This window comes from Aegilops tauschii, chromosome 4, assembly GCF_002575655.3.
Source record: "Aegilops tauschii subsp. strangulata cultivar AL8/78 chromosome 4, Aet v6.0, whole genome shotgun sequence".
Lineage (NCBI taxonomy): Eukaryota > Viridiplantae > Streptophyta > Magnoliopsida > Poales > Poaceae > Aegilops > Aegilops tauschii.
Genome location: NC_053038.3, coordinates 517,195,869 through 517,223,053, shown reverse-complemented (window position 1 = coordinate 517,223,053; position 27,185 = coordinate 517,195,869). Strand labels below are relative to the sequence as shown.

Sequence of the window (27,185 nt, the reverse complement as noted above, 5' to 3'; positions counted from 1 at the left end):
GCAACGATCATGCATGTATAAGCCAAAGCTAGCTACGGAACATCTATAGTCGACTTCTCCTGCTCTCCAAATAATATGCATCTGCTATACGTGTCCATGCATGGTACCCAACGAACTAAGCAACCACAGCATGCATGGCCATGGCATGAAAGTCATCACACAGCATATCTTCAACGCATTCCAGCCACTAGTATCCCGCTATCCTGTGTGCGGAGCTTGTTTGAAATATGGATGCCCATCAAGTATTGAAACTCGCCGGGCGTATATCTCGCTCTAAACATTTTGTTGGTAGCGCATCAGGGTACACGTACGTGGATGAATTTTGTTATAGTTTACGTTAAGCTGTAGAATCAAACTCGAACGATCGATCATGGGATCAACACACCTTGCATCAATAAGGGTAAGGGTAGTCGTACGTATGTGCAACCGGGCTATAAATACAACCTCCCACACAGCCCAAACGCACAACACCTACAAGCCCTTCCCATCTATTGTAAGCCTTGCTTCCTCTCGACCAAAGCTTTCGCAATGGCGCCATCGACCAAGCTCTTCCTCCTACTCCTCGGCCTGAACTTGATGGTCACCGCTGTGCATGGTGGCTGCGGACCCCACTGCCCGACCCCGACCCCACCACCACCTCAATCGACCAACGGCGGCACGTGCCCGATCGACACGCTGAAGCTGCGCGTGTGCGCCAACGTGCTGAACCTGCTGAAGCTAGGGCTCGGCGTGCCGCACAGCGGGACGTGCTGCCCGCTGCTGGCCGGTCTGGCCGACCTTGACGCCGCTGTGTGCCTCTGCACCGCCATCAGGGCCAAGGTCCTCGGCGTCATCAACCTCAACGTCCCCGTCGACCTCGTCCTCCTGCTCAACCAGTGTCACAAGACCTGCCCGCCCGGCTTCACCTGCCCGCTCTGATCAATCGACGTACTTGTCCAAGCATGGCATGCTGCGTACACATGCCATGCATGCAGCTTTCTATTTACTACTGTACTACAGTTTGTGTTTCGGTTCATCTATACGTCTCGTGCATGCCTAAGTTCCCTGTCATGCATTAGCATTATGCATGCATGCAGTGATCACTTGGTAGGTACGTAAGTGCGTGATAGTGTGTCATCCTGTGGTGTCAAAATAAATGACCCACGTAACCGGGGTTTTGTATCATCATCTGAAATACTGTACCGGCTATATGCCCCTAGCTTGTAACATCTGAAATCTGTTGAAGTTGTGTTAACTCGAGCTGTGTGTTACATATATTCTGCTGCGTCATAGTCCACTCGTAAAAACATATACATGCACCTAGATCAAAGTCAACCCTAAGTTTTATATGGTTCGCAGGAAGAGAAACAGAAATAAATCGGATCAAGGATGGATTATTTAGTATTGACGAATGCTTTATCGCCAACGACGAGTGCTTTATTGGCAAGGGAGCTGTGATGCGAGATCATGCACCAGCGAACTTTGTATCGGTCTGACAGTTCATCTCATCCTTACATGCAGTTACAGAGCCAAAAACTTCTCGAAGTGTTTAGAGTGTTCTATTGGGTCGCATGGTGCGGTTTCCTTCTTGTGTATCGGTCAATTTGGTTTGTGCATTTCAAAATGCTACCCCTCCTTCCAAAAATATAAATGGCATCATCGTATTTGTCTTGCAAAACAATTTTAGTTCATATGTCTGTATACTAACTTTATAGACATACAATACATGAAAATCGTAGTTAAAGTTGTGCAACGAAGACCAAAAAAGTCAACTGGCGCCTTATATTTTGGGAACGAGGGATTAGATGAAGTGCGCCGAAAGTGAGCCTGAGTTGAGCAGAGCATGTGGAAGGTTTCAAATGATGTGTGAGATTGCATTTTTATTTGGGCCACAACAACTTAGGTTGGGCAATCATTATTATTAATTAGCTATGAAATAATATTGTTATACTTTCATGCGTGCACATCGAGAATTCATCATGGCAAATCCTACTCTAAAATCATTGTTCTTTTTGTCATATATATAATTGTTGTAGCTACAAGGAGAGAAAAGATGTTGAAATCCCAGTCTGTCGCTGGATGAAGATTGGAATGTATCCCAAGGGGTGATCGAAACAAAGAGGACATAAGTCTTGGTGACTTTCTGCAGAGTAAAGTAAAAAGCCCTTTATTATTCTTGGTTGTCTTGCACAACTCCTTTCCCTGCTCAAACTCCACCGTTTCATTTTTCGGGTGGCTGATGTTGTTTGGGTGTCATTTTTTGTGTTTTCTGTTTGTCTCATTTTTTTCCCTTTTAACGTTTTCTCGTGTTTTTATGCTTTGCATTCTTCATAATTTATTCGCATCCATTTAACTTTGTTCATTTTCTGTTATGTCTTTGTTTTTTCATTCATTTTTCATCTGTTTTTGAAAAATACAGGAATATCCATATATAATTACTTAAAGCATATGAACATATATTTTTCTTCTGTTATGTTTCTGTTTTTTCATTCATTTTTTTTTCTGTTATGTCTTTGTTTTTTCATATGTTTAGGAAGACATTTTAAAGATGAGATGACCACTTCATTCAAAGATATGAATATTTATGGTGAGGTACATGAACATCTTTTAAAATTGTTTTTCAATATGTGATTTTATCAATCTTTCAAACTAACCTTAACATTTGTTTCTGAAACATACTTAATTAAAATAATAATTTCTAAGAAATAAAAAATATTAGTAGATGGGCTGGCCAATTAAGCATTAGGATCTGTCAAGGCCCAATGCCACACTATGCTTTGCAGAAATGTTGAATATGATGACTGATTCATCCTTGCATAAACTAGAAATTTGTTAGCTACAGAGTAATCCCCCCGCAAAAAAAAGAGAGTAGTCCATCGAAAAATAAAGCTAGATTCATCCGTGCATAAAGTAGTAATTAATTTGTTAGCTACAGATTAGTCGTAGTGTGCGTCTTTGCGATAACAAATAGTACACTCATTTATTTTACCTAGACTAGAAGTTCAACAGCGGCATACAGTTTTTCCGCGGATAGAATGCATATGATTTCACTTTTACTAAATCTCTGTGGGCTAATACTTTCAAGGTATTGATTATCTAAAATTGCGTACTAATAGCTAACATCAAAGTTTAGTACGTACTCAAAGTGTGCAATTTTGCAACAACTCATACGATAAGTCTAGGTGTCGATCCAAATATTGAAAAGATGACTGGAATATAAATATATTATATAAAATTCAAAAAATATCAAATTACTACTCCCTCATTCCCAAAATATGAGGCGCGCTTGACTTTGCTTGGTCTTTGATGCATGACTTTCACCACTAGCTCCATCAGATGAATATTGTTAGCTAGTGTTTTTAGGGGGTATTTTAAGCTAGCTACTATAACAGTGTAATTCCCTTGTCAATATCGAATTATTTGCCATCACCACCACAGCGCATTGGGGACAATTAACTAATAATTATGCAGCTAGTTGTAGCGTATGTGTCCATGCGCGACAACGAGACAGTATAATAAACCAAAGTACGAAACATATAGTAGACATCTCTGAGCTGGTGCCTGGTAGTAGCTTGCATGTGCATGCATGGCCACAGGTAATCTTCTATATTTTCCTCCCGTGACCCTGAAGATCAGGTTATGTGCCAGCTCGTAGCGCTGCCATGCATATATATTCCTTTGTCCTATCGAATGTGTGCCCTCAAGATTACAGCTAAATTTGCAAACCCATCAAACATATTATGGCGCAGGTCTAAGGTCTTTGCTCGTTAGCAAACAAATTAAGCTCCAATAATTGTACAATAGTGGTCGTACATATTTTTCGCAAATTACGGCAAGAGTCAAACTCGATATATCATGATGTGCTTGCACTTGTTGCACAATGCACACTACATCCCTGCCTACAAATACCACCCCAAGCAACCAAAGAAAAGCATCACAAGCTAGCAGACCCTCCAAGCCAGAACTCCCTCCTGTCTTTTTTACTCCGCGTATTAGATTTAGGTCAAGTCAAACTTTGCAAAGTTTGACCAAATATATATTAAAAAATATCAACATCTATCATACCTAATATATATTTCATGAAACTAGCTACATTTCATAATGAATCTAACAATATTGATTTGACATTGTAAATGTTGATACTTTTTTCTATAAGTTTGGTCAAAGTAGAGATGCTTTGACTTCAGACAAAACTTATATGCAGACTAAAAAGAACCAGAGGGAGTACACTCTAGTCTCTACCTGGCTACTTGCTTCACAAATATAGCAATGGCGCCCTCCAAGCCCGCCCTCTTCCTCGCCTTGAACCTGGTCCTCGTGGCAGCCGCGCATGGCTGCGGGTCGATCTGCGGCAACACACCGGTTGTCCCAGTGCCAGCATCGCCGATCGCCATGCCCCCGCCGGTCGTCCCAGTCCCAACCCCACCGACGACCGGAGGCGGCAGTGGCACCTGCTCGATTAACATGCTGAAGCTGAAGGCGTGCGCCAACATACTGAACCTGCTAAGGATCAACCTAGGCGTGCCGGCGAGCGAGGACTGCTGCCCGCTGCTGGGCCGGCTTGCCGACCCCGACGCCGCCGTGTGTCTCCGCACCGCCATCAAGGCCAACGTCCTCGGCATCAAGCACTGGAGTAAAAATTCGACCTATTCATTTTTGCGGAAACTTTTGACCTATTCATTTTCAATCATGGCAGTACAAAAGAAGAACAGAGATAATAAAAATTACAACCATGTCCGTGGATCACCTAGCGACGACTACAAGCACTGGAGCGAGCCGAAGTCGCGCCGCCGTTATCGCCCCTTCCTCACCGGAGCCGAGGAACCCTTGTTGTAGTAGACAGTCGGAAAGTCATCGTGCTAAGGCCCTATAGGAGCAGCGCACCAGAGTAGCAACCATCGCCAATGAAGAAAGTCGTAGATCAGAAGGGTCAAACCTGTAAATACCCAAACGAAGACGAAAGAAGAATTTATCCAAACAGATCTACCAAAGACCTGCACCAACCGAATCCCGCGAGATCCGACAGAGACAAACCTCCGCACGCCCTCCGAGGATGCTAGACGCACCATCGGGACGGGGATAAAACGTGGGAGACATTATTCCTACTAAGGGACATCGCCGCCGCCACACAACCTCAGCCAAGGCGCTGAATCTAACAATAACGAGAACGGGGTCCCTCCCGCCGGTGGGGGGCCGAGATCCTCCGCACCCCCTAGCCTAGAGGCCTTGGCATGTTTTGAATTTTGTTAAGCTTAAGCAGCACCAAAAAGAACCATGCATCTGCGAACGTAATCATGGCATCAATAAAGTGAACTGTAAATATTTTGCACAGTAAAGCAAGTAAATTTTATTTAAACCAGGTATCTATGATGTTGTAACACTTTGACCTAAATTTTGTCATTGTGATAATTTGAATCAAATTTAAACTTCATAACTTCACACTAAACTAGAAAGGGCTGACCAGATCGGTTTTGACAATAGGCTCTCGCGCAATAGATCGAGCTGAAACCTGGCTTAAAGTGTCCAGAAAATAAAATTTGGCTCCAACATCACAATATTCCTTATTCGTTTTTTGAGACTGCTTTTGACTATTGATACGATTGATAGTATATCATATGTATAATGTGAAAATTGTATTGTTGGAAGCTCCTTTCACATACGAATTTGATGGTATGCTTTTTGTAACTTGCATGTCATATATTATTTTTTTAACATGTGGTCAAAGTTAGTCTAAAAAATACATTAGGCCCTATATATATGGATAGAGGGGTTACTTGTTTTAAATCGAAATGTATTCTATAACACAAATGAATGTAGTGTTGTTATGGAAGTCATTTAACATTGTCTAGCTAGATAAATCCCTGAATGAAGAAGCACTTAGTTGGTTGGGATACCCATACATCTAAATTTAATTGCAGCCGCTGATGCAGTTAACTCTCCACGCCTACTGTAGCCCGTCACCCCCCCCCCCCCCCCCCCCCCGGCCCGCCACTCACCGGAGCGTCTCCTCCGCCTTACCGGTGTTGCATGCATGCCTCCGCCTCCTGCCCACCTCAGCCATCCATCTGCCCGCCGGCCCGCCCTAGCCAACCACCAGCCGCATGTCCTCGTCTCTTAGAAACGAGTTTATCACTTATAACATTCTAACGTGAGTACCAGTACTAGTTGGTATGGTACTTGATTTGTAGTACTATAATATAGACTTGTTTCAGAAGTACTGGTATAAACTATGTGGTATGATTTGGCTAGCTTGACCTTTGATTGTTTCGGCACATGAGGAGCGGTTCACAACATTTGCAATTAGCAGTTGCCTTCAATTAAGAATTTCTACCAGCGCTTCCGATCCAAAGATCAAGATGAATTCGACCCGGAAAAGGCATGGTTACTTAAGCGAATCGCAAATACCATTTGTTGATAATATGAAATCCGTAATCTACCTTTTGCTCGCATTTGGAGGGAACTTGGAGGAATTTTTCTTTCTGGTTTATAACACTGAATTGCCTAAAATACCCTTGATGTCCAAATATACTACCACATTTTTTCTATAGTATTGTCTAATTAGAGCCACTGGATCATGAAAAAAGGCCCAAAATAATTCGAGTACTGTAAAGGACTCAAAATATATACTCCCTCCATAGTCAAAAACAAATAACATTTTGGACTTTTCTCAAACGGAAGTTGAAATTTTCGAGCACCAATTCTATTTTATATTCATCTAAAAGATATCTATTTCATATTATTTGATTTGAAACTAGAAAATCATATGCCAAGATTTGTATTGAGAAGTGTAATTTATTTTGTTGTTGTTATACCTCTATTGAAATATCAGCTTGTTGTCAAAGTTACACTTTGTGTCAATGTTTAAAACATCACATTATGGTGAACTAAGAAAAACACCCCGATAAGTAAATATGGACGAAGGCTGAAAGCGATCCTGGAGAAACGGCCCATTTTCTAGCTGTTGATATCGAAAATATCAGTTCTTGTAAGGCCATTTGCACTCCATCCTGTCACTGGAATACTGATCGGATACGCTTTCCCTTTATTGAATGTCAAGTTGTCAACTCTCTAGTTTGTGTCATAGCCTTCAAATGATCCCTTCTAGTAGCAGTCGAATTGACTCAATGTTTGTACATATATGGGAAATTCAAGCAGCTAGAGAGGGCAAGTTTTGGATGCATCCACATTAGTATATCCTAGTACATCGCTTGACCACATGTACAGCTAGATATGTAGAGCTTCTCTGATGAACTGATGGAGATCGACGTGCGTATGTGTGTCTTGCTAGCTATGCAACCCTGCCGACATGGAAAGATATATCCATGCCTATGTGAACCCTTGATCGACCATACAAAATTACAAGGAAATATAATAAACCTAATTAACCAGTAATATATGTGAGAGTACCAGCACCGCACAGATTTCGAGACTAAACGATAAGGTAGCAATCCATTTGACAACGATCGATCGGCGCGTGAAATGGGCAGCAGATTCATCCATATAATCAGCAACTGGACGTACGTACGTAGAAGCTTACCTGCTCTCGATCGATCGTGTGAAATGAAGAATATAAGGTCGATCCGTTGGTCACATCATTCATGTTTGACCTAACAGCTAGTGTACGTACTACATCTATTCATGCATGTGTAGATCCCTAGGTTGAGAAACGCACCTCCGTCTACCACGTCTCATTATACAGTTATTGCACTGCTCATTTTCTCTGAACCATCGGATCTCAAGGGTCACCAATCTCGGCTGCCGACATACGTCCCTATTCACTTCTACATGATTTGCTTAGGGGAACGCTATGCGTCGGCCAACGGATCCTTTTAAAAGATGGGCTGCCTGACTAGCCATTGAATTCAACGCGGGATATTCGTCGGATTCAGCTGCCAGTTTTGCAACCAGTATGATGTTATGTTTGGGACGTTTGCAACAGAGTTCATGTTGCAGAACTATTACAACAATGCTATTGTTGCAGAATTTTTTTCCCGACAGAGTTAAAGATGAAGATCTTTTTGTGTTCATCTATTATATGGTGTTACGAAAGAAAGTTTTGCAACATCACTGATGTTGCAGAAATCTTTTCTTGCATCAAGAAGGATATTGCAAGAAAAATCCCACCGTCGTTCGAGTCAGCCAGCGAGCTCGCCGGAGAAGCACGCCGCTTCACCCTTAGTCTTCCTCCCCTTCTTCTCGTATCGCTCCTGCTCTCACATCTCTCTCTCTCTCTCTCTCTCTCTCTCTCTCTCTCTCTCTCTCTCTCTCTCTCTCTCTCTGGCTGGTTGGGGCAGCACGTGGAGGCAGCGGCTTGATGGAGAGCTCGGGAAAAGCATGGGACGCGACTGCTCTCGAGGGATCCAGATCCAGATCCTTCAGCGCACTAGTTGTTCCGGTGGGGAGATTGCAATAGCGGCTCAGTTGCAAAATCTAGTCTATGTAATAGGTTGCTCCTGAGCGATGTGATTAAGATCAGATCCAACGGCGGTGAAGACGGCAGATGCACACATCGTAATCGGTCGGGTGATGCCAAGCATTTCCCATTTGTTTATGACATCTTCTATGTCTTGAACTACTTTGACTAAACTATGTTCGATACCTTCTTTTTGCCGGAGGGCCTAAGGCCATATATTAATTAACACAGGTCCTTATAAACACATCAATACATAAACATAAAATTACGTACATTTTGGGGTGCCAAAATCTTCTTCCCCTCCTGCATCCACCGGCAGCGCACCGACCGAAGACCCCGCAGGATCTCAACATCATCACTGCCATGGAGCTGCATGACGACGGGGCTATGGTGTTTCCGATCATGGTCTAACTCCATAGGCACATGTGATCGTTGAGAGGGAGGCTGGCGATTGGGCCGTGGGTGACAGCACCGATGGTGAACATGTCGACGTTGATCGGTGGGCGAGCACACTCGATATCTCAGGTACTTCCGCTGTCTGAATTTATTGTTCTTTGTATTTTGGGTTTCAAATTTTGACCATAAATTTAGCTAACATAATATGAACTTTGTGTAGCAAAAATAATTCCATTGGAAGGGATGAGGATTTGTGGCATGCACGTGAGGGGAGACTGCCCATTTTTTTGGTTTTCAATTTGGAATCTTTTATATCTTTTGAATCCAAAGTTCAAATTAAGTTTTGTTGCATATTTGTGTTCCCTGTGACAAGGGCATGCAAATAAGACCCTTTTTAATATGGTTTGACACATTTTAAAATTTTCACCAAGTTTCGACTGCTGAAACTTGATACGAACGAACGACAAAATCGCCAAGTTTCTTAAACTAAAACTTAGAACTTGATGTGCCTTGTGTGGAATCCAATGACTTTGCGAGTCACGAAGCAATCATGCATGTGGCTGGACACGGCTAAGCAGGTGCGTGCCCCACACCCGTGTGCCCCTGCAAATTTCCTCCATTGGAAGCTTCTCTCGAATACGAATATAAATGTTATGATTTTTATGGCATGTAACTTATATTTTATTAGTCAAATATACGGTAAAACTTTGACCCAAATAGGAGGATACTTATGGACCCGGATGAAGAAAGTAAGTGCAACGATGCTTCTCTTGGGGTTCCGTCAGATTTTGTGGAGCTAATCCAGAAAGAAGAAACGAAGCCCCCACCGAGCTCTCGGCCGTCGGATCGATTTCCTGATGCGTTTCCGGCCGTTGGATCTAGAGGTGAAAGGAGTTGGGCTGTCGGATCGAGCCCGCGCTCCTGTAGCAATGAATCGTTCCCTCTTGTTCGTGCTATCGCTTGTAATTACGCTGCCCAGCCGAGGGCATTTCCGTCCTTTCGTGTACAGGCGTATATAAAGGGGCCGCTCCTGTGATGGAGACCTAGCCGCTCCCCACCCCTCACTCGCGCCCCCTCCCTCGTCCTCCCGCGTCCCAGCCCCCGCTCGCCCAGCCCTCTCCTCTCCCTCTCCCTCCCTGACCTCGCCACCCCGCCCATAACGTTGCCGCCCCGCCCACGTCGCTGCCGCCGAGGCCCCTCAGACAACGCCGCGGTGGACCTCTCTCCTCGTCTCCCTCGTGCCACGCCGCCCGCAACCTCCCACCTCCTGTCATCAAAAGGGAAGGGAAGAGAAGAGGTAGAGCGAGCAGGTTCGGCGGCGGCCAAGGGCTCGCAGATCCGCAGGCGCCGTCGTCCAACCTCGGCCTTCGAGTGTGCTCACGCCATGGCCTGCTCAAGACGCCGCACTTCCCCCCTGCTCCAACCCTAACCCTAGCATTGCTGCTGCTGGTCAAGGTTCTCTTGGGCCCCCCCTCCCCTCATGATGCTGCTGTTTTTGGCCCCTCCCCTCCCCTCATGTTGCTGTTGTTTTTGGCCCCTCCCCTCCCCTCATGTTGCTACTGCTTCTGGTACACAGGTGCACGCATGCGTCCAACAGCAGCAGCGGCCATCACCAATGACGGAAGCGACAGGGGGTGAATTGGTTCTGCAGGTCAACCCCTTTTCTCCTCCTCCTTTCCACTCCTCTTCGTTTCCAGGGCTAGGTCCACTGTTGAATGGAGATATGATTGGTACGCAGTTTGGCCAATGAGGACCTTTTGCTTCTTGTCTTTTTTCTGGTAAAGACAAGAGTATTATTCTCTTTGCTTGTTTTAGTGGAATGTGCCTCTATGCCTTTTGTTCCTTGCCTAGATCCTGGTAGGACCTGCAATTGTCATTTCTTTGTGCATGGAATGCTGGAAGTTTTGTTCCGTTGTGCATGAAAGACTGGCTTGTTTGGAATTAGAGGGCTAGAAAGGTTCCAAGTAAGAGGGATGTTTGTTTATATGTTGGATAAAAATATCAACATGATGTTCATCTCCTCCTTTTCTTTTACATGGTTCACACAATTGTGTTAATTATGCAGCTTCCGAAGAGATTGCAGATCATGAGCTTGCAGCGCTAATTGGTTAGCGATTTTTTATCTTTGAGGTTCACCAGGACCGCGTTGCAGGTATACTTCTACCGCTTTTCAAAAAGGTGCATCTTTATGTTTTATATAAATATATGATCGATGTTTTGTGAATCTGCTACTGCCCATTTGCTTATATACTGCTATATCTTCTATGATTTACAGTGAAGAACTGAAGATGAGTACATTCCTTACATCTCCATTTCACCCTTTCCATTTTACCAGGATATACCAAGGAAATGCTCTTATCTTGCTATAGGTTGTTTTCACTGTTTTTTTTCTTAAATTAACAGGATGCTTCTTTTGGCTTTAGTTTTAGCTATTTGTCTTCTCATGTTCTTTTCCTGGCGATAGTACCCTATTATAGTTCTTCCCTTAGCAACACATTAATATCTCCATTTAGATGCAGAGGCGTCGCAACGTCGTTTGAACATGGACACTCTCTTGCCGATATTTTCATAAAAATGGTATCTCCAAGAGCATCTGGCCATTTGCTTTCTTGAGGTGGAAGTATCCACTGCTTCTTACATCTTAACACGATGTGATTTTTGAGTTCTAACTTGATGTTTCTCATAGTTTTCCAATATATCTCCTCTTTGTACTATCTATTTTAATATCTGAAATAAGGATGGCGATGGTGGCGTCAAAGTCTACAGTACCATATTTACTCACACTTTGATAAACCCATATAACATTTTGAGGAAGAGTATAATTTGAATGTGCATTCGCATCCAAATAAAGATAGCTCAGAATGATTTATTTTACTAGTGAATCCTCGTGTCTAACTAAGCGTGCAGACTGTTCTGTTGGGTGTTCTCATAACCGTGATTATAACCATATATGATTAGAAGACAAAAAAAATGGCAAACGGTCACAACATTGTCATGTGAAAGAGACACTCCTCACTGAAAGGATTTTGACTAGGAATTCGAGGTTTGGTACTAATCTTGATCACTATCTGGTCCATTTGCAGGTTTGGTACGATTTCCCTACATCATGCAGCACCATCAATTGTTACAACTCTGAACCACTGTATGAAGAAATTTAAAGTTCTGATCTATCCATGGATATATATTCCAATGATGCAATGTAAGGTCCATTCTCAGTAATCCTTTCAACTTTGGTTTTGGATGTGATGCCATTGCTTGACCCCTCCCGCCTATTGGAAAATGGTGCTCTTCATGTACCACTCTTCTGTCATAAAAGAGTTCAGTTATCTTGTATTTATGTTTCTTTGGTTATACCATGCCTAGATAGTACTCCCGATAAAAGAAAGTTGCTAGACTCAGAGACCTGGTTTGATCCATGTCGTCCAAGAGGATGCTCAAGGACCTGCAGATGGACCCTCCTACCTCATGCAGTGCTGGTAATTTCGCGTCTACCCCCGTCGATTCCGTCTAGATCTTGCACCGAATTGTGTGCAGATGAGCACTCCGTTTGTGTGTTCTGGTTGTTAGTACATGGGGGATTAGGTTATGAATCGTTTAGTTGTTCATGCACATGCTTATAGCTTTGCTCAATTGATTGGTGGAAAATTATCAAGTTAAGAGAACCATTACATGAAGTAACCACCCATTCCTACAACATCACAGAACCATGAAATTTGTGAGATTAAATCCAGTGATTGTGCTGCATATACATGGCCGTATGTATAGTACAGGGATCACTTTGAATTATGGCCATATATACAATACAAGGACCAACTTTAATCATGATGCATATAACCTCATTTTAATTGAATTCTGAAAAAGCTTTGCCCTGTTTTATGTATTATAAACTGGGGTTTAGCTATGTGGTATACAATCAACGTGATTTTTTTCCCGGTACATGGTCGTATATACAGTACAGGGAGCAGTTTGAATTATGGCCATATATACAATACAGAGAGCAACTTTAATTATGATGCATATGGCCTCATTGTAAATGAATTCTGAAAAAGCTTTTGCCCTATTTTGTGTATTATAAACTGGGGTTTAGCTATGTGGTATACAATTAATAGGAATTGTTTTTTCCTTAAATATTGAAAGCTAGAGAACTGGAGGTAGAGTCTACCACTTATTGCACTAGAGTACTAAAAGCTGCTTGGTTGTTAAACTGCAAGCACATCTTTCTTGGCACCAGGTTGTTGCTTACAAGTGACCAGTTAATCTGCGTAAGTTGTTGAGCCTGAACTTTTCTTCTTAATAATTTTCATCTTGTTAGCCTTGCCACATCATATCTTAAAAGTAGTTTGAATCCATCAGTTGTGTGCTCTGCCTCTGCAATTCATTGAACCTTAAGATCAAAACATTCCTAAGTTGTAGCCCTGTCTCCAACTACATCTTGAATATTAACATTTTTGTTGCAAAAATAAGAAATACCGAATCATAGTTTTTACTAAATGAAAATGATAGTTTTTTTTACATTTTGTTCACTCACTGGGAGGGCCACTATTTATATGCTTGCTTCAACTTTTTCCGTATCACCATGGAAATCATTTGTACAGGAGTTCTGGAACAAGGAAAACAATAATCATAAGGTTGGAGGCTTAATAAGGTATGTCCAAAGTAATTGTGGTTCCTCTACATTTATGAGAAAACATAATACACTAATTTCTGAATATGGAAATGATAAATCATATAAGTGTTTGCAGATATATTTCAGTTCATCCATAACAGATTCTGATTTTTTTTTCTGTATGTGAGATATAACCATATTCTTATTTCACTACTAATATTACTGCCTAATTCTACATATCAGTTGTATAGCCATAACTTGCCCTGTGGCGATCACTATAGGTTCCATTCGTTTCCAAAATCTGCTAATTATTAATCTGCACTTTACATTCTGTTTTATATACTAATACATATATCAAGTTTTTTGCTCAGTTAAATCGGAGTTATGGTAGTAGGAATGTCTACCTTGCAGCTTTGTACTGTTCTGTTCTGAATTGTATGATTGATTCTTTAGATATTCAAGTAGCTTAATTTTCTAATAGTTAGGTTTGGAAATAGGCAGGTCATGGAAGGCCTTTGATTTGTTGGATCAGTCTGCCCTCCTGCTAACAAGACGAAGGAAGAAAATAAATTTAAGGGAAGAACTGGTGTTGTTGCTGCTAAGAAGAAGATCGATCAAGTTAAAAAGAAGAAATCAAGAGGAAGACAATGGGGGGTGATGCGTCTTCGTCGTATCTATAATTTTTGATTGTTTCATGCCAATATTATACAACTTTCACATATTTTTGGCAACTTTTTATATGTTTTATTGGACTAAACTATTGATCCAGTGCCCAGTGCCAGTTCCTGTTCTTTGCATGTTTTTTGTATCGCGGAAAATCCATATCAAATGAAGTCCAAATGCAATAAAATTTTATAGAGAATTATTTTGGAATATATGTGATTTTTGGGAGTTGGAGTCACCGCAAACGGAGGCCCACACGCACCACAAGACACCAGGGCTCGGTCCCGGAGCCAGGCGCGTGGTGGTGGGTTGTACTCACCTCGTACGTCGGTTGGTGCTCTACTTTGGGTGCAAGAAAGCTTATATCCGGAAAAAATCGTGTTAAAATCTCAGCGCAATCGGAGTTACGGATCTCCGGGAATATAAGAAACGGTTTTCGGCCAAATCTGGGGAACGCGAAACATAAGAGAACAAAGAGGGAGATCCAATCTCGGAGGGGCTCCTGCCCCTCCGCCGCCATGGAGACCAAGGACCAGAGGGGGAACTCTCCTCCCATCTAGGGGGGAGGCCAAGGAAGAAGAAGAAGAAGAAGAAGAAGGAGGGGGGCTCTCTCCCCCTCGCTCACGGTGGCGCCGGAGTGCCGCCGGGGCAACGATCGGGACGGCGATCTACATCAACAATCTTGCTACCATCAACACCAACTCTCTCCCCCTCTATGCAGCGGTGTAACACCCCTTCTCCCCTCTGTAATCTCTACTTAAACATGGTGCTCAACTCCATATATTATTTCCCAATGATATTTGGCTATCCTATGATGTTTGAGTAGATCCGTTTTGTCCTGTGGGTTAATCGTGATCTTGGTTGGTATGATTGTATATTTTATTTATGGTGCTGTCCTACGGTGCCCTCCGTTCCCGCGCAAACGTGAGGGGTCCCCGCTGTAGGGTGTTGCAATATGTTCATGGTTCACTTATGGTGGGTTGCGAGACTGACAGAAGCTTAAACCCGAGTAAGTGGGGTATGACGTATGGGAGTAAAGAGGACTTGATACTTAATACTATGGTTGGGTTTCACGACCTTAATGATCTTTACTAGTTGCGGATGCTTGATAGAGTTCCAATCATAAGTGCATATGATCCAAGTAGAGAAAGTATGTTAGCTCATGCCTCTCCCTCATATAAAATTACAAGAATGATTACCGGTACTTGTTATCGATTGCCTAGGGACAAATAACTTTCTTGTTGACACAAACCATTTTACTAAACACCTAACTTTTATTATCTTGCAAAGTACTTCTAGTTTTATTCTTGCAAAGTAGTTCTAGCATCACTCCTACAAACTAGTTTTATACTTGTTTTCAGTAAAGCAGACGTCAAGTGTGCGTAGAGTTGTATCGGTGGTCGATAGAACTTGAGGGAATATTTTTTTCTACCTTTAGCTCCTCGTTGGGTTCAACACTCTTATTTATCGTAAAAGGCTACAAACGATCCCCTATACTTGTGGGTTATCAAGACCTTTTTCTGGCGCCGTTGCCGGGGAGTTATAGCGTGGGGTGAATATTCTCATGTGTGCTTGTTTGCTTTATCACCAAGTATTTTTATTTCCTGTTCTAAGTTGTTCTTGCTACCTATTGAGCATGCGTTGGTTTTCCCTACAAGAGGAAAGGGTGATGCAGCAAAGTAGCATAAGTATTTCCCTCAGTTTTGAGAACCAAGGTATCAATCCAATAGGAGACAACGCACAAGTCACCTAGTACCTGCACAAACAATCAAGAACCTTGCAACCAACACGATAAACGGGTTGTCAATCCCTTCACGGTCACTCGCAAAAGTGAGATCTAATAAAGATAGGAAAGTAAATATTTTTGGTATTTTTGTTGTATAGATTGGAAAGTAAAGATTGCAAAATAGTAAACGAGATGCGATGTAAATAAAAGAGATGCAATATAATAAGAAAGAGACCCGGGGGCCATAGGTTTCACTAGTGGCTTCTCTCAAGATAGCATATATTACGGTGGGTGAACAAATTACTGCCGAGCAATTGATAGAAAAGCGCATAGTTATGAAGATATCTAAGGCAATGGCATGAATATAGGCATCACGTCCATGTGAAGTACACCGAAACGATTCTGCATCTACTACTATTACTCCACACATCAACCGCTATCCAGCATGCATCTAGAGTATTAAGTTCAAAAGAACAGAGTAACACATTAAGCAAGATGACATGATGTAGAGCGATAAACTCAAGCAATATGATATAAACTCAAGCAATATGTAGAGCGATAAACTCAAGCGATATCCTCGATGGCAACAATACAATACGTGCCTTGCTGCCCCTACTGTAACTGGGAAAGGACACCGCAAGATTGAACCCAAAGCTATTCTCCCATTGCAAGAAAGATCAATCTAGTAGGCCAAACTAAACCGATAATTCGAAGAGACTTGCAAAGATATCAAATCATGCATATAAGAATTCAGAGAAGAACCAAATAATATTCATAGATAATCTTGTTCATAAATCCACAATTCATCGGATCTCGGCAAACACACCGCAAAAGAGTATTACATCGAATAGATCCCCAAGAACATCGAGGAGAACTTTGTATTGAGAATCAAAGAGAGAGAAGAAGCCATCTAGCTAATAACTATGGACCCAAAGGTCTGTGGTAAACTACTCACGCTCCATCACAGAGGCAATGGTGTTGATATAGAAGCCCTCCGTGATCGATTCCCCCTCCGGCAGATCGCCGGAAAAAGCCCCAAGATGGGATCTGACGGGTACAGAAGGTTGCGGCGGTGGAAAAGTGGTTTCTTGGCTCCCCCTGATCGATCTAGGGTATAAGAGTATATATAGGCGAAAGAAGTACGTCGGTGGAGATACGAGGGGCCCACGAGGGTGGGGGCGCGCCTACCCCCCTGACTCGTGGCCGCCTCTTAGAGTCCCAGACTTCAACTCCAAGTCTTCTGGATAGCTTTCGGTCCAAGAAAGATCATCGCGAAGGTTTCATTCCGTTTGGACTCCGTTTGGTATTCCTTTTCTGCGAAGCACTGAAATAGGAAAAAAGCATTGGCACTGGGCCTCCGGTTAATAGGTTAATCCCAAAAATAATATAAAAGAGCATATTAAAGCCCATCAAACATCCAAAACAGATAATATAATAGCATGGAAGAATAAAAAATTATAGATACATTGGAGACGTATCAAGCGTCCCCAACCTTAATTCCTGCTCGTCCTGGAGAGGTAAATGATAAAAACAGAATTTTTGATGTGGAATGCTACCTAACATAATTATCAATGTAATTTTCTTTATTGTGGCATGAATGTTCAGATCCGAAAGATTCAAGACAAAAGTTTAATATTGACATAAAAAAATAATACTTCAAGCATACTAACAACGTAATCATGTCTTCTCAAAATAACATGGCCAAGGAAAGTTCATCCCTAGAAAATCATATAGTTTGGCTATGCTCCATCTTCGTCACACAAAATGTTCAAATCATGCACAACCACAATGACAAGCCAAGCAATTGTTTCATACTTTAGTATTTTCAAACTTTTTCAACTTTCACGCAATACATGAGCGTGAGCCATGGACATAACACTATAGGTGGAATAGAATGGTGGTTGTGGTGAAGACAAAAAAGGAGGAAGATGGTCTCACATCAACTAGGTGTATTAATGGGCTATGGAGATGCTCATCAATAGATATCAATGTGAGTGAGTAGGGATTGCCATGCAACGGATGCACTAGAGCTATAAATGTATGAAAGCTCAACAAAAGAAACTAAGTGGGTGTGCATCCAACTTGCTTGCTCACGAAGACCTAGGGCATTTTGAGGAAGCCCATTGTTGGAATATACAAGCCAAGTTCTATAATGAAAAATTCCCACTAGTATATGAAAGGGACAAAATAAGAGACTCTCTATCATGAAGATCATGGTGCTACTTTGAAGCACAAGTGTGGAAAAAGGATAGTAGCATTGTCCCTTCTCTCTTTCTCTCTCTCTCTCTCTCTCTCTCTCTCTCTCTCTCTCTCTCTCTCTCTCTCTCTTTGTCTGGCTTCTTTGGCCACTCTTTTTTTTCATTGGCTTCTTTGGCCTCTTTTTTTCCTCACATGGGACAACGCTCTAATAATGATAATCATCACACTTCTATTAATTTACAACTCAGGGGTTACAACTCGATACTTAGAACAAAATATGACTCTATATGCATGCCTCTGGCGGTGTACCGGGATGTGCAATGAATCTAGGGTGACATGTATGAAAAATAAATATGAATGGTGGCTTTGCCACAAATACAATGTCCACTACATGATCATGCAAGGCAATATGACAATGATGGAGCGTGTCATAATAAACGAAACGGTGGAAAGTTGCTTGGCAATATATCTCGGAATGGCTATGGAAATGCCATAATAGGTAGGTATGGTGGCTGTTTTGTGGAAGGTAAACGGTGCGCTTTTGGTACCGGCGAAAGTTGCGCGGTACTAGAGAGGCTAGCAACGGTGGAAGGGTGAGAGTGTGTATAATCCATGGACTCATCATTAGTCATAAAGAACTCACATACTTATTGAAAAAATCTACAAGTTATAAAATCCAAGCACTACGTGCATGCTCCTAGGGGGATAGATTGGTAGGAAAAGACCATCGCTCGTAGCTGACCGCCACTCATAAGCAAGACAATCAAAGAAATACCTCATGCTTCAAATTTGTTACACAACGGTTACCATACGTGCATGCTACGGGACTTGCAAACCTCAACACAAGTATTTCTCAAATTCGCAATTAATCTACTAGCATGAATCTAATATCACCATCCTCATGTCTCAAAACAATCATCAAGCATCAAACTTCTCATAGTATTCAACACACTTTATATGAAAGGTTTTTATTATACCCATCTTGGATGCCCATCATATTAGGACTAGTTTTATAGCCAAAGCAAATTACCATGCTGTTCTAAAAGACTCTCAAAATAATATAAGTGAAGCATGAGAGATAAATTATTTCTATAAAATAAAACCACCACCGTGCTCTAAAAAGATATAAGTGAAGAACTAGAGCAAAATTATCCAGCTCAAAAGATATAAGCGAAGCACATAGAGTATTCTAATAAATTCCGATTCATGTGTGTCTCTCACAAAAGGTGTGTACAGCAAGGACGATTGTGGTAAACTAAAAATCAAAGACTCAAATCATACAAGACGCTCCAAGCAAAACACATATCATGTGGTGAATAATAATATAGCATCAAGTAAAGTTACCGATAGATGAAGACGAAAGAGGGGATACCTTCCGGGGCATCCCCAAGCTTAGGCTTTTGGTTGTCCTTAAATTTTACCTTGGGGTGCGTTGGGCATCCCCAAGCGTAGGCTCTTGCCAATCCTTATTCCAAAATCCATCATATCTTTAGCCAAAAACTTGAAAACTTCCCAACACAAAACTTCAACAGAAAATCTCATGAGCTCCGTTAGTATAAGAAAATAAACCACCACTTTAAGGTACTGTAATGAACTAATTATTTATTTATATTGGTGTTAAACCTACTGTATTCAAACTTCTCTATGGTTCATATCCCCCGATACTACTCATAGATTCATCAAAATAAGCAAACATACCACGAAAAAACAGATTCTGTCAAAACCAGAATAGTCTGTAGTAATCTGACTTGTTCGAATACTTATGGAACTCCAAAAATTCTGAAATAAATTGGTGGACGTGAGGAATTTTTCTATTAATCATCTGCAAAAAGAATCAACCTAAAAGCACTCTCCAGTAAAAAATGGCAGCTAATCTCGTGAGCGCGGAAGTTTGTGTTTTTTACAGCAAGATCGCAAAGACTTCACCCAAGTCTTCCCAAAGGTTCTACTTGGAACAAACACTAATTAAAACATAAAAACACATCTAAACAGAGGCTAGATGAATTATTTATTACTAACCATGAACAAAAAGCAAGGAACAAAAATAAAGTTGCGTTGCCTCCCAAGAAGCGCTATCGTTTAACGCCCCTAGCTAGGTATAAAAGCAAGAATAGATCTTAGGTACTGCCATTTTCTCCCTTTTGGTGATAAAGAGAGAATTTCTTATCTAAAGCACTTATCTTTCTCTTTTGTGAGAGTACGTGGCCATTAATGGTAGAATAAAGATTAAGCACACTACAAAAATTTGCATCTAAGCTAGCCTTCATCTCTTTGATAATGTCATTCTGATAAAAACACAAAAGAGAGGTGGATTCAACCTTTTCACTCATGGGGTGCCCAAATATAGCTTTCATCTTTTCATAGGTATCGATGGCATCCCCCTCAAGAAAACCTTCTTCAAAAATAGAATCCAAAACTTGCTTGAAAGAAGAAGGTAAGATAACATAAAAACTTCTTAGGTAAATCTCAATTTGATATTGGGGCACATAGCTGGCTCGGATCCTTAATAGCCTATCACAAGCATCTTTCAAAGATTCATCAGGAAAATAACGAAAAATTCCGGGATCATCTTCCTCAAAATTATTCAAACTCTCATTGATAATCCCGGTAGGTCTTTCCATAGCATCATTATTTATAAGCTTAGAAAGGACAGAGGGACTATCCAAAGTATTAAAACCCGGGAGAAAACCCTTAGCCCCTTTTGGTTCGGCCATGGCGATAGAAAGGCAAAGGTTTTCGAAAATCGTTTAGAAGTGGGGGAGAGGAAAACGAGAGGCGAATGGAAAATAATGTAAAGCGAGGGAGAAGAGTTTATGATGGGTACTTGGTATGTCTTGACTTGGCGTAGATCTCCCCGGCAACGGCGCTAGAAATCCTTCTTGCTACCTCTTGAGAATGCGTTGGTTTTCCCTTGAAGAGGAAAGGGTGATGCAGCAAAGTAGCGTAAGTATTTCCCTCAGCTTTGAGAACCAAGGTATCAATCCAGTAGGAGAAAACGCACATGTCACCTAGTACTTGCACAAACAATCAATAACCTTTGCAACCAACGTGATAAAGGGGTTGTCAATCCCTTCATGGTCACTCGCAAAAGTGAGGTCTAATAAAGAAAGTAAAGTAAATATTTTTGGTATTTTTATTGTATAGATTGGAAAGTGAAGATTGCAAAATACTAACGAGATGTGGTGTAAATAAAAGAGATGCAATATAATAAGAAAGAGACCTGGGGGCCATAGGTTTCACTAGTGGCTTCTCTGAAGATAGCATGTATTACGGTGGGTGAACAAATTACTGCCGAGCAATTGATAGAAAAGCGCATAGTTATGAAGATATCTAAGGCAATGATCATGAATATAGGCATCACGTCCGTGTCAAGTAGACCGAAATGATTCTGCATGTACTACTATTACTCCACACATCGACCGCTATCCAGCATGCACCTAGAGTATTAAGTTCAAAAGAACAGAGTAATGCATTAAGCAAGATGACATGATGTAGAGGGATAAACTCAAGCAATATGATATAAACCTCATTTTTTTATCCTCGATGGCAACAATACAATACGTGCCTTGCTGCCCCTGCTGTCACTGGGAAAGGACACTGCAAGATTGAACCCAAAGCTAAGCACTTCTCCCATTCCAAGAAAGATCAATCTACTAGGCCAAACTAAACTGATAATTCGAAGAGACTTGAAAGATATCAAATCAAGCATATAAGAATTCAGAGAAGAACCAAATAATATTCATAGATAATCTTGTTCATACACAATTCATCGGATCTCGGCAAACACACCGCAAAGAGTATTACATCGAATAGATCTCCAAGAACATCGAGGAGAACTTTGTATTGAGAATCAAAGAGAGAGAAGAAGCCATCTAGCTAATAACTATGGACCCGAAGGTTTGTGGTAAACTACTCACGCTTCATCGGAGAGGCAATGGTGGTGATGTAGAAGCCCTCTGTGATAGATTCCCCCTCCGGCAGATCGCCGGAAAAGGCCCCAAGATGGGATGTCATGGGTACAGAAGGTTGCGGCGGTGGAAAAGTGGTTTCGTGGCTCCCCCTGATCGATCTAGGTTATAAGAGTATATATAGGCGATAGAAGTATGTCGGTGGAGCTACGAGGGTCCCACGAGGGTGGGGGGGCACACCTACCCCCCTGGGCGCGCCCTCCTGCCCCGTGGCCGCCTTGTAGACTCCCAGACTTCAACTCCAAGTCTTCTGGATTGCTTTCGGTCCAAGAAAGATCATCGCGAAGGTTTCATTCCGTTTGGTATTCCTTTTCTGCGAAACACTAAAATAGGCCAAAAAAATAGAAATTGGCACTGGGCCTCAGGTTAATAGGTTAGTCCCAAAAATAATACAAAGGAGCATATTAAAGCCCATTAAACATCCAAAATAGATAATATAATAGCATGGAACAATAAAAAAAATATAGATACGTTGGAGACGTATCAAGCATCCCAAGCTTAATTCCTGCTCGTCCTCGAGTAGGTAAATGATAAAAACAGAATTTTTGATGTGGAATGCTACCTAACATAATTATCAATGTAATTTTATTTATTGTGGCATGAATGTTCAGATCCGAAAGATTCATGACAAAAGTTTAATATTGACATAAAAAAAATATTTCAAGCATACTAACAAAGTAATCATGTCTTCTCAAAATAACATGGCCAAGGAAAGTTCATCCCTACAAAATCATATAGTTTGGAAATGCTCCATCTTCGTCACACAAAATGTTCATATAATGCACAACCCCGATGACAAGCCAAGTAATTGTTTCATACTTTAGTATTTTCAAACTTTTTCAACTTTTAGGCAATACATGAGCGTGAGCCATGGACATAGCACTATAGGTGGAATAGAATGGTGGTTGTGGAGAAGACAAAAAAGGAGGAAGATGGTCTCACATCAACTAGGCGTATTAATGGGCTATGGAGATGCCCATCAATAGATATCAATGTGTGTGAGTAGGGATTGCCATGCAACGGATGCACTAGAGCTATAATGTATGAAAGCTCAACAGAAGAAACTAAGTGGGTGTGCATCCAACTTGCTTGCTCACGAAGACCTAGGACATTTTGAGGAAGCCCATTGTTGGAATATACAAGCCAAGTTCTATAATGAAATTCCCACTAGTATATGAAAGTGACAAAATAAGAGACTCTCTATCATGAAGATCATGGTGCTACTTTGAAGCACAAGTGTGGAAAAAGGATAGTAGCATTTCCCCTTCTCTGTTTTTCTCTCTCTCTTTTTTTGTCTGGCTTCTTTGGCCACTCTTTTTTTCATTGGCTTCTTTGGCCTCTCTTTTTTTTCCTCACATGGGACAACACTCTAATAATGATGATCATCACACTTCTATTTATTTACAACTCAGGGATTACAACTCGATACTTAGAACAAAATATGACTCTATATGCATGCCTCCGGCGGTGTACCGGGATGTGCAATGAATATAGAGTGACATGTATGAAAAATGAATATGAATGGTGGCTTTGCCACAAATACAATGTCCACTACATGATCATGCAAGGCAATATGACAATGATGGAGTGTGTCATAGTAAACGGAACGGTGGAAAGTTGCATGTCAATATATCTCAGAAAGGCTATGGAAATGCCATAATAGGTAGGTATGGTGGCTGTTTTGAGGAAGGTAAATGGTGGGTTTACGGTACCGGCGAAAGTTGCGCGGTACTAGAGAGTCTAGCAATGGTGGAAGGGTGAGAGTGTGTATAATCCATGGACTCAACATTAGTCATAAAGAACTCACATGCTTATAGCAAAAATCTACAAGTCATCAAAACCAAGCACTACGCGCATGCTGCTAGGGGGATAGATTGGTAGGAAAAGACCATCGCTCGTCCCTGACCGCCACTCATAAGGAATACAATCAAAGAAACACCTCATGCTTCAAATTTGTTACACAACGGTTACCATACGTGCATGCTACGGGACTTGCAAACCTCAACACAAGTATTTCTCAGATTCACAATTAATCTACTAGCATGACTCTAATATCACCATCCTCATGTCTCAAAACAATCATCAAGCATCAAACTTCTCATAGTATTCAACTCACTTTATAAGAAAGGTTTTTATTATACCCATCTTGGACGCCCATCATATTAGGACTAGTTTTATAGCCAAAGCAAATTACCATGCTGTTCTAATAGACTATCAAAATAATATAAGTGAAGCATGAGAGATCAATAATTTCTATAAAATAAAACCACCACCGTGCCCTAAAAAGATAAAAGTGAAGAACTAGAGCAAAATTATCTAGCTCAAAAGATATAAGTGAAGCACATAGAGTATTATAATAAATTACGATTCATGCGTGTCTCTCCCAAAAGTTTTGTGCAGAAAGGATGATTATGGTAAACTAAAAATCAAAGACTCAAATCATACAACACGCTCCAAGCAAAACAAATATCATGTGGTGAATAAAAATATAGCATCAAGTAAAGTTACCGATAGATTAAGACGAAAGAGGGGATGCCTTCTGGGGCATCCCCAAGCTTAGGCTTTTGGTTGTCCTTGAATTTTACCTTGGGGTGCGTTGGGCATCTCCAAGCTTAGGATCTTGCCAATCCTTATTCCAAAATCCATCATATCTTTACCCAAAAACATGAAAACTTCCCAACACAAAACTTCAACAGAAAATCTCATGAGCTCCGTTAGTATAAGAAAATAAACCAGCACTTTAAGGTACTGTAATGAACTCATTCTTTATTTATATTGGTGTTAAACCTACTGTATTCTAACTTCTCTATGGTTCATATCCCCCGATACTACTCATAGATTCGTCAAAATAAGCAAACAACACACGAAAAACAGAATCTCTTAAAAGCAGAATAGTCTGTAGTAATCTGACTTGTTCGAATACATCTGGAACTCCACAAATTCTGAAATAAATTAGTGGACGTGAGGAATTTTTCTATTAATCATCTGCAAAAAGAATCAACCTAAAACACTCTCCATTAAAAAATGGCAGCTAATCTCGTGAGCACAAAAGTTGCTGTTTTTTACAGCAAGATCGCAAAGACTTCACCCAATTCTTCCCAAAGGTTCTACTTGGCAGAAACACTAATTAAAACATAAAAACACATCTAAACAGAGGCTAGATGAATTATTTATTACTAACCAGGAACAAAAATCAAGCAACAAAAATAAAATTGGGTTTCCTCCCAACAAGCGCTATCGTTTAACGCCCCTAGCTAGGCATAAAAGCAAGAATAGATCTTAGGTATTCGCATCTTCTCCCTTTTGGTGATAAAGCGAGAATTTCTTATCTAAAGCACTTATCTTTCTATTTTGTGAGAGTACACGGCCATTAATGGTAGAATAAAGATTAAGCACACTACAAAAATTTGCATCTAAGCTAGCCTTCATCTCTTTGATAATTTCATTCTGATAAAAACACAAAAGAGAGGTGGATTCAACCTTTTCACTCATGGGGTGCCCAAATATAGCTTTCATCTTTTCATACGTATCGATGGCATCCCCCTCAAGAAAACCTTCTTCAAAAATAGAATCCAAAACTTGCTTGAAAGAAGAAGGTAAGCCAACATAAAAACTTCTTAGGTAAATCTCAATTTGATATTGGGGCACATAGCTGGCTCGGATCCTTAATAGCCTATCCCAAGCATCTTTCAAAGATTCATCGAGCAAATAACGAAAAATTCCGGGATCATCATCCTCAAATTTATTCAAACTCTCGTTGATAATCCCGGTAGGTCTTTCCATAGCATAATTATTTATGAGCTTAGAAAGGACAGACGGACTATCCAAAGTATTAAAACTCGGGAGAAAACCCTTTGCCCCTTTTGGTTCGGCCATGGTGATAGAAAGGGAAAGGTTTTCGAAAATCGTTTTAGAAGTGGGGGAGAGGAAAACGAGAGGCGAATGGCAAATAATGTAATGCGAGGGAGAAGAGTTTATGATGGGTACTTGGTATGTCTTGACTTGGCATAGATCTCCTCGGAAACGGCACCGGAAATCCTTCTTGCCACCTCTTGAGCATGCGTTGGTTTTCCCTTGAAGAGGAAAGGGTGATGCAGCAAAGTAGCGTAAATATTTCCCTCAGTTTTGAGAACCAAGGTATCAATCCAGTAGGAGACAACGCACAAATCACCTAGTACCTGCACAAACAATCAAGAACCTTGCAACCAACGCGATAAAGGGGTTGTCAATCCCATCACGGTCACTCCCAAAAGTGAGATCTAATAAAGATAGTAAAGTAAATATTTTGGTATTTTTGTTTTATAGATTGGAAAGTAAAGATTGCAAAATACTAAACGAGATGCGACGTAAATAAAAGAGATGCAATATAATAATAAAGAGACCCGGGGGCCATAGGTTTCACTGGTGGCTTCTCTCAAGATTGCACGTATTACAGTGGGTGAACAAATTACTGCCGAGCAATTGATAGAAAAGCGCATAGTTATGAAGATATCTAAGGCAATGATCATGAATATAGGCATCACGTCCGTGTCAAGTAGACTGAAACGATTCTGCATGTACTACTATTACTCCACACATCGACCGCTATCCAGCATGCATCTAGAGTATTAAGTTCAAAAGAACAGAGTAACACATTAAGCAAGATGACCTGATGTAGAGGGATAAACTCAAGCAAGATTCGCTCCGTGATCGATTCCCCCTCCGGCAGATCGCCGGAAAAGGCCCCAAGATGGGATCTCACGGGTATAGAAGGTTGCGGCAGTGGAAAAGTGGTTTAATGGCTCCCCTGGTCGATCTAGGGTATAAGAGTATATATAGGCAAAAGAAGTACGTCGGTGGAGCTACGAGGGGCCCACGAGGGTGGGGGGCACACCTACCCCCCTGGGCGTGCCCTCCTGCCTCGTGGCCTCCTTGTAGAGTCCCAGACTTCAAATCCAAGTCTTCTGGATTGCTTTCGGTCAAAGAAAGATCATCGCGAAGGTTTCATTCCGTTTGGACTCCGTTTGGTATTCCTTTTCTGCGAAACACTAAAATAGGCAAAACAAATTGGCACTGGGCCTCAGGTTAATAGGTTAGTCCCAAAAATAATATAAAAGAGAATATTAAAGCCCATTAAACATCCAAAATAGATAATATAATAGCATGGAACAATAAAAAATTATAGATACGTTGGAGACGTATCAAGCATCCCCAAGCTTAATTCATGCTCGTCCTCGAGTAGATAAATGGTAAAAA

The 27,185-nt window shown here is 41.3% G+C and overlaps 2 protein-coding genes across 2 annotated transcripts; both read left to right on the top strand.

The window, feature by feature from the left end:
* The first annotated feature begins 494 nt into the window (after window positions 1-494).
* LOC109754802 (cortical cell-delineating protein-like) lies at window positions 495-1,239 on the top strand. Its single transcript, XM_020313700.4, has one exon. It carries the CDS (start codon window positions 529-531, stop codon window positions 916-918), a length of 390 nt encoding a protein of 129 aa, XP_020169289.1. The 5' UTR covers window positions 495-528; the 3' UTR covers window positions 919-1,239.
* Window positions 1,240-4,248: 3,009 nt separating this feature from the next.
* Window positions 4,249-10,900, top strand: LOC109754799 (cortical cell-delineating protein-like). Its single transcript, XM_020313696.1, has 2 exons — window positions 4,249-4,612; window positions 10,854-10,900. The coding sequence occupies exons 1-2, from the start codon at window positions 4,249-4,251 to the stop codon at window positions 10,898-10,900; spliced, it is 411 nt and encodes a 136-aa protein (XP_020169285.1).
* Window positions 10,901-27,185: the final 16,285 nt, after the last annotated feature.